General features: G+C 64.9%; 1 protein-coding gene across 1 annotated transcript in view; it reads right to left on the bottom strand.

The window, feature by feature from the left end:
• The window catches only part of KCNH3 (potassium voltage-gated channel subfamily H member 3), a 9,278-nt gene extending 1,894 nt beyond the window's left edge, over positions 1 to 7,384 (bottom strand). Inside the window, 15 exon segments of the mRNA XM_074167304.1 lie at positions 114 to 313; positions 1,263 to 1,374; positions 1,377 to 1,514; positions 2,293 to 2,492; positions 2,909 to 3,175; positions 3,559 to 3,766; positions 4,293 to 4,304; positions 4,306 to 4,451; positions 4,559 to 4,692; positions 4,694 to 4,806; positions 5,348 to 5,478; positions 5,569 to 5,703; positions 5,818 to 5,955; positions 5,958 to 6,050; positions 7,306 to 7,384. Coding sequence (XP_074023405.1) covers positions 114 to 313; positions 1,263 to 1,374; positions 1,377 to 1,514; positions 2,293 to 2,492; positions 2,909 to 3,175; positions 3,559 to 3,766; positions 4,293 to 4,304; positions 4,306 to 4,451; positions 4,559 to 4,692; positions 4,694 to 4,806; positions 5,348 to 5,478; positions 5,569 to 5,703; positions 5,818 to 5,955; positions 5,958 to 6,050; positions 7,306 to 7,384 — 2,106 coding nt within the window.
• Between the last annotated feature and the right edge of the window lie 877 nt (positions 7,385 to 8,261).

Below are 8,261 nucleotides of genomic sequence, written 5' to 3'. Positions count from 1 at the left end.
TCTCCTGCCCCTTGATGTCACTCCCCCGCCCCTCGACGTCCACTCCCCAGCCCCGTGACGTCATTCCCCGACCCCTCCCCCGACACCCCCCCCCCCCCGTGACGTCAGCTCACCTCGGGGTCCCCCCCAGGTCGAAGCCGAGCTGCCGGGGGCAGTTGCCGGCGGAAGTCGCGGGCGAAGTCGGGGTGGAGGGCGAGCCCCTGGGCCAGCACCCCCAGCCCCAGGCGCTGCAGGGCGCAGTGCGTCACCCCCCGCACGTCCGCCCGGGCCCGCCGGGACCCCCCCAGGGCACAGCCGAGCAGCTCCCCCTTCCCTGAGGGGGGACACACACACAAACACAGAGCGGGCGTCAGGCCAGCCATCCGTGTCACGATGTGGCCGGCCTCAGCCCGCTCCCGCCGAGGAGATTTTATATACATGTATATAAAATAACATAGATATCATTTTATAGATCATATATAATTGTATATAATTATCTACTATATATAATATACATTTTATATATTGTTATATGTAATTATATAGTGTCTATTATATATATTATTGCTTACAATATATATAATTGTGTAATAATGTGTATACTCGTGTAATTATATGTTATACATGTTATATATTGTTATATATGTTAAATATGTTATATATTATGTTATATATATTATGTTAAATATTATATGTTATATATTATATGTTAAATATATGTTAAATATTATATATGTTATATATTATGTTATATGTTATATATTATGTTATATATTGTTATATATATTATGTTAAATATTATATGTTAGATTATATTATATATGTTAAATACTATATGTTAAATATATTATATGTTATATATGTTATATATTATGTTAAATATATTATATGTTATATATTATGTTATATAAATTATGTTAAATATTATATGTTGTATATGTTATTTATTATGTTATATATTATATGTTTAATATTATATGTCATATATTATATGTTATATATTATATCTGATATAAAAATATAATATACAAACATATGAATATATAAGATATCATTATATTATAAAATATATATTATTATATATTACAAAGGATAATATAATAAAATATATAACATGATAGTTATAATAATATATAAAATGTATATGATAGCTAATATAGTATATAATTATATATAGTAATATATTATAAAATACAATTATATTAAGTTACTATCGTATCAATAGCTGATGATATGACGTTATTACGGTATCAACCGGTGCCCCCCCCCCGCCCCCCCCGCACCGAGGATGGCCAGGACGGTGCCGTCCCGCAGCACCTCCACGCAGCCGGAGCGCAGGAAATAGAGGTCCTGGAGCGCGTCCCCGCGGCGGATGAGGAGCTCCCCGGGGGCGCAAGAAAGCGGGGCGCACCCCCCAGGGAGAGGGCGCGCAGGCAGCCCCGGGGGGCCCCCCCGAAGAGGGGCAGCGCCAGCAGCTCCTGGTGCAGGTGGAGGGCGATGTCCCCCCGCAGCTCCTCGGGCAGGCTCTGCAGGAGCTGCGCCCCCCCCCCCCGCCGCTCAGTGGGGCGGGGGGGGGGAAGCTGCTGCCCCCCTCCTCCCCCTCCCCCTCCTGCGCCCCACGGAACACACCCCCACACTCCCTCCCGATCGCAGGCTGAGCCCCTCCGAGCACCCCCCCCCCCATCCCAGCCAGAGCACACACCCCCCACCCCCCCCACCCCCCCCCCCAACTCTATCCCGGCTGGGGCGTCCTGAGCTCCCCCTCCATTCCCACCGTGGACTGTGCACCCCCCAAGTCCCCCCCCTCTGTCCCTGCTGTGGGGCTGGGGACCCCCCCCCCCCAGACTTCCTCCATCCCCACCATGGAGTGAGCACCCCCCCCCCCCCCCAAATCTTCCCCCCATCCATCACCGCTGTGGGATTGCACCCCACTTCCCCTCCATCCCGGCTGGTGTCCCGGGGTCCCCTTGTGTCTCGGGGGGGGGGGGGGGGGGGGGGGTGGGGTCCTGCGTATCCCGGGGGTGTCGGGGGGTCCCGTGCGTCCCGGGGGGTCCCCTGTGTCCCGGGGGTCCCGTGCGTCCCGTGTGTCTCGGGGGGGGGGGGGGGTGTCCTACGTATCACGGGGATGTCGGGGGTCCCCTGTGTCCCGGGGGTGTCGGGGATCCTGTGCGTCTCGGGGGGGTCCCTTGTGTCCCGGGGGTCCCGTGCGTCCTGTGTGTCTCGGGGGGGGGGGGTCCTACGTATCCCGGGAGTGTCGGGGGTCCCGTTGTACCCCGGGGGTGCCGGGGGGCGGTGGCCGCGGCGGGGGCTGACCTCGGCGGTGTCGATGCCGTTGGTGGCCGCCCAGGAGCTGCGGAAGGCCTGGAGGATGCGGCGTTTGAGGGGGGGGGGGAGCCGGTGGGCGCGGATGAAGTCGCGGAGGCGGCGGGCGCGGCGCCGGTACCGGAGGCGGCGGGGGCAGAGCCGCTGGAGGGTGGCCGTCACCTTCCCGAAGACCACCGCGTGCATCAGCGCTGGGGACAGCGGCGACACCCATCACCCGGGGGCCGGGACCCCCTCCCCGTGACCCCCAACAGCCCCCACCCCCCCCCTTCACCCCCCAACCAGCATGGGGCTCGGGGGGGGGGGGGGGGGGGTGTGTGGCCATGGGGTGCCTCAGGGCAGGTCCTGGCCTGTGGGGCCATGGGGTGCTCAGGGCCGGGGGGGACACACGGTCAGGCTTTGGGGTGCACAGAGGACTTGGGGGTGCACCAGCAACACACCCCCCCCCCCCCCCCCCCCCCCCAGAAGCTCATAAATGTGCGCAGGTAGCAGCTTTGGGGTGCAAGGGGAGGGACACAGGGGCCACATGGGGACACGCAGCAGGGCCAGGTATGTGGGGACAAGGGACAGGACACCTCCCCCACACCCCCCCCGAGCCCCCCCTCACCCCCGACCAGCATGGTGCAGATGGAGAAGATCTTCTCGCTGTCGGTGTTGGCCGAGACGTTGCCGAAGCCCACGCTGGTCAGGCTGCTCAGGGCGAAGTAGAGGGAGGTGATGTAGGCGCTGCGCAGCGAGGGGCCCCCCCGCAGCCCCCCCGGCCCGCTGCAGTTGGACCCCGGCCCCGTCTCGTTCCCGGCCCCCCCGACGCTGCAGTTCGTCCTCGACAGGTAGTAGGGGGTCTCCAGCCGCCGCGCCAGCTCCTGCAGCCAGCCTGGGGGGGACACACACGGAGGGGTGAGCAGGGCTATAGGGGGTGCCCGGCTTGTGGGGGGGGGGGACAACAAGGGACAGGGACGGCCCACATGGGTTCTGGGGACACGGGGGGGGCAGGCAGAGGCTGCCCTTGTGCTGTGGGGTGCACTGCTTGTGCAGACAGGTCTCGGTTTGGCGGGGGGGGGCATGGGTTGCTCGGGGCAGGTCCTGGTCTGTGGGGCCATGGGGTGCTCAGGGCACGGGGGGGGGGAACGATCAGGCTTTGGGTGTGCAGAGGACATGCGGGTGCACCAGCAAACAACACCCTCCCCCCTCCCCCCCCCCCCCCAAGCCACCCATTGGGGTGCACAGGCAACCGGGGGGGTTGGGGGGTGGCCATACCGATCTCGGGCAGGGGGTCCGGGCTGCCCTCCACCTCCCGCTGCCCCAGGAAGAACCAGCCGCAGGCGACCCAGTGGGCCAGGAGGGCGAAGACCACCATGAGCAGGGCCAGCACCACGGCGCTGTACTGGGAGTACTGGTCCAGGCTGGGAAGCAGCCGCAGAAGCCGCAGCAGCCGCACCGTCTTCAGCAGGTGGGCTCCCACGTACTGCGGGGGGGCGGGGAACGGACAGGGAACCCCAAGGGGATGAGGGGACCCCAAGGGGACAGGGGCACCCCAAGGGGATGGGGCTCCATCCAGCCACAAGCCCCTGTGGGGCCCCTCACAGCCCATCGGGGTCCCCTGCAGCATTAACCGGGGGGGGGGTCCTGCAGCCCATCAGGGTCTCCATAATCCCACCAGGGTCCCCAGTGCCCCCTCAGGGTCCCCACAGCCCCATCAGTGTCCCTACAACCTTTGGGGGGGGATCCCTGAAGCCCTCCAGGAGCCCCAAAACCCCAGTGGGATCCCTGCAGTCCAGGGGGTTCCCACAGGTGGGGGGGTGTGTGTTTCTGCAGCCCAGGGGGTTCCCCACAGCCCAAGGGGGTTCCTTGCAGCCTGTGGGGGGGTCCCCACAGCCCAGGGGGCATCCCTGCAGCCAAAAGGGGGTCCCCATAGCCCGAGGGGAGTGTCCCTGCAGCCTTGGGGGGCTCCTGCAGCCCCGGGGGGGGGGTCCCCAGGTCCCGTTGCTCACCACGTGGACCTGGCAGGGCGGCGAGCAGGTCGAAGGGCAGCGCGGCCACCAGGTCGAGGGGGAACCAGCTGGCCAGGTAGTGGCGGGTGATGGCGCAGGGGTCCAGCACCACCCGCCCCGACTTGCTGACGAAGGTGGTGCGGAAGTTGAGGACGATGTCTTTGGCGGGGGGGGGAAGGGGGGGGAGCAGCCATCAGTGCACCAAGTCCCCCCGGCCTCTGCCAGCCCCTGGTGTGGGGGGAGTGTGTGTGAGGGGGGGGCTTTACCCAGCATGAAGAGGATTTCCACGCACAGGTCACAGGCGCTGGGGGGGTCGCGGGGGGCCGGCAGCCCCCCCTGGGTCCCTGCGCCCACGCAGACGCTGTAGGGGACGGTGATGGCCACGTAGAGGGTGGCCACAGACCAGCCCGTCCCAGCCCACCCTGAAGGCCCCGTAGTGCAGCAGGATGAGGGGGGGCTTGTGGATGGCGGCCACCTTGTACTCGGGCAGCGGGGGCTTGTCCCCAAAGACACCCTGGTGGAGACGGGGGTCACCCGAGATGCCCCGTCCCCCGCCCTGACACCCTGTCACTGGCACAGGCATACTGTCCCCAACCTCAACACTTTGTCCCCAGCCCTTTCCTGCCCCTGACTCACCCCCTCCTCCCCCCCCCCCCAACTGTGTCCCCAGCCTGGACACCCCAAACCCACACACCTCATCTCCAACCCCTTCCTGGTCCAAACACCTTGTCCCCAACCCCGACACTGTCCCCAGCCCCGGCACCTTGTCTCTGTGCCCCCTCCCCCCCGACACTCTGAAAGCCTGTCCTCAGCTTCAGCACCTTGTGTGTGTGTCCCCCAGCCTTGTGTCATCATCAGCCTCTTTTCAGCCAGGATGCTCTGTCCCCATCCCCAACACATGTCCCCAGCATCCCCAGACCCAAACCATGTCCCCAGACCCAAACCATGTCCCCAGCCCTGACCTGTGTCCCCAGCCCCAATCCATGTCCCCGTCCCCAACACGTGTCCCCAGCCCCGATCCGTGTCCCCAGCCCCGACCCATGTCCCAGCTCCACCTTTCTGAGCCGGTGTTTTCTCCTCCTCTGGGCCTGCAGGTGCCCCGAGAGGTGGTAAAGCACCGCCCGGCTCCGGCGCCGGCTGCCATTGAAGCCCTTCCCTCCGGTGCGGCCGAGCCGCTGGCGCCCACCTTCCCCGGGCAGAGGGGGGGACATTGGTGACATAAGCCATGGTGGGGGGGCTCCAGCCAGTCCCACCTCCCCCTCCCCCATCCCCTCACCCGTGTTCTTCGTGCTGTCGATGCCCGAGCGGCTCTTGGTGCTGGTGATGTCCTTGTGGGACACGAGGAACAGGGCCACCTCCTCCTTCTCGTTCTTGATGGGTACCACGTCCAGCAGGCACCAGAAGGGGACACCTGCCAGGGCGGGGGGTGGTGGTGGGGGAGACACCCAGGCTGACGGAGCCGTCAACCCCCCCGGGGGTGGCGGCTGAAGGGATGTGGTGTCGTCCCCCCCCCGATGTCACCCACCGCTCTTGCGGTAGAGGAGGAGCTCGCCCTTGAAGGGCTGGTGGTGGTCCAGCGCGTGGCGGAGCTGCTGCCGCAGGTGGTGGCTGGTGCCGGGGCCGAAGAGGAAGGAGCAGGAGCAGCAGCGCTGCATCACCTCGGCCGGGAGAAGCCCGTCAGGTCGCAGAAGCCGTCGGAGCAGTAGACGACGGGGAAGGCGCTGGGCACCTGGGCATTGCCCAGCACGAAGTTACTGTCTGCGAGGGAGAGGGGGGGGTGGGCTGGAGGCCGGGGAAAGGGGGTGCGGGGAGCCTGTGGGGCTGGGGGAAAGGGATTGGGGGAGACCAGGGGTTTGGGAGAGCCCATGAGGTTAGGGGTAAGGGGCTGGAGGGATCCCATGAGGCTGGAGGAGCTCTGGGGTTTGGGGGGTCCCATGAAGTTGGGAGTAAGGGGCTGGGGGATCACACAGGGCTGGGGGAAGGGACTGGGGGAGCCCACGGGTTTGGGGGAGCCCATGGGTTTGGGGGAGCCCATGAGGTTGGGAGTAAGGGGCTGGGGGTCTCTCGGGGCTGGGGAGGGTCCCTGAGGGTTGGGGAGAAGGGGCTGCTGTGTATGGGTCGCCCGTGGGGTGCCCCTGGCTGTGTGGGGGGAGTAAGGGGGCGTGGGGTGCGGGGGGGGGGTGCGGGGGTGCCCGCAGCCATCTGCCCCCCCCCCGCTGGGTTATTTTTACCCGCCGCGCAGCAGCACTTGGGGCTGAACCGCCCCGTTGGCACCGGCGGAGCCCACTCCGCCTCATTTGCATACATTTGCATAGGAACAGCGTGGGGGGCTGCCTCCCACCCAATCTTTCCCCGGGAGAGGCCAGCACCGGGCCGGGGGGGAAGCGGGGAGGGAGGGGGCTCTCTCCCAGGCACCGGGGCGATCCCGGGTGGCTCCAACCCCCCCCCCCGCGGCGGCGGCCCCGGTGCCCATCGCCGTTACTCACCGGCGCGGCGGGGGGAGGCGGGGGGGGGGGGGGCACGCGGGTATTTATAGCCCGGGAGGGGGCGTCGGGGCCGGATCCTTCCCGGTGGGCGAGAGGGAGACGGGGCAGCGCCAGGACCCCCAGCGTGCCCCCCCCCTCCCTGACCGAGCACCCCCCGGGCCGACCGGGCGCTCTGCCGAGCACCGCCTGTCCGGTCCCGGTCCCGGTCCCGATCCCGGTTCCTCCCCTCCGGGGTGGGGTGCACAGCGCCGAGCACCCCCGGTCCCGCGGTCCAGATCCCGATCCCGGTCCCTCCTCCCCGGGGTGGCGGGGGGGGGATGCACAGCACCGAGCAGCCCCGGTCTCGATCCCGGTCCCGATCCCGATCCCGAACCCGATCCATCCTCCCCGGGGTGACGGGGGGGGGATGCACAGCACCGAGCACCCCCCGTCCCGTCCAATCCCGGTCCCAGCCGCCGCCGCCCCGTCTGTGCCGGTCCCGGTGGGGGTCCCGGTGCCGGTGGGGGTCCCGGTGCCGGTGGACTCACGCGTCCCGTGGAAGCGGCGGGCGATGGTGTCCAGGAAGGCGTTTTGCGGTGCCACCAGGAGACCCCGCATCGGCGACATTCTCGGTGGCCGCTCCGCGCTGGGCGGCACTGGGGGGGGGGACCCGGCGCCGCCCCCCCGGAAAGGGGCTGGCAGCGATCCCCGCCCCCCCCCCGCACCCCCCGGGGGCCGATTTTCTCTCTTCACCGTGGGCAAGTGGCAGCCGGGGTTCGGTGGCCACGGGGGGAACAAGCCCATGGGGAGGATGGGGGGGGTCTGGGGATTGGGGGCACTGGTAGCTTTGGGGGGAGGGGGGGGGCAGTACGGGGGGGGGTGTCTGGAGGGACAGAGTGAATGAATTAGGTAAAAAAACAGCTGGATTTTTTGAAAGGTTTTGGTTATTTAAGTTCTTCATCCTGGGCTGTGGGGGGGGAGGAGGGAAGGAGGGGGGGGGGATTCTGCCCCTCTGGGGAGAACGTGACACACACACCCCCCCCCCAGTTCTGCCCCCAGCTCTGGGGACATCAGGGGGACACGGAGCTGTTGGAGCGGGGCCAGAGGAGGCCATGGAGATGCTGGGAGGGCTGGAGCCCCTCTGCTGGGAGGACAGGCTGAGAGAGTTGGGGGGGTTCAGCCCGGAGAAGAGAAGGCTCTGGGGAGACCTCGGAGCCCCTTCCAGTCCCTAAAGGGGCTCCAGGAAAGCTGGGGGGGGACTCTTGATGAGGGAGGGGAGCGATGGGACGAGGGGGAAGGGTTTTAAGCTGAAAGAGGGGAGATTGAGCTGAGATGTGGGGAAGAACTTCTTTGCTGTGAGGGTGGTGAGAGCCTGGCCCAGGTTGCCCAGAGAAGCTGTGGCTGCCCCATCCCTGGAGGGGTTCAAGGCCAGGTTGGACGGGGCTTGGAGCAGCCTGGGCTGGTGGGAGGTGTCCCTGCCCAGGGCAGGGGGTGGGACTTGGGG

Source organism: Numenius arquata, unplaced genomic scaffold (assembly GCF_964106895.1).
Source record: "Numenius arquata unplaced genomic scaffold, bNumArq3.hap1.1 HAP1_SCAFFOLD_627, whole genome shotgun sequence".
NCBI classification, from domain to species: Eukaryota; Metazoa; Chordata; class Aves; order Charadriiformes; family Scolopacidae; genus Numenius; species Numenius arquata.
This window is presented reverse-complemented; position numbering and strand designations above follow the sequence as displayed.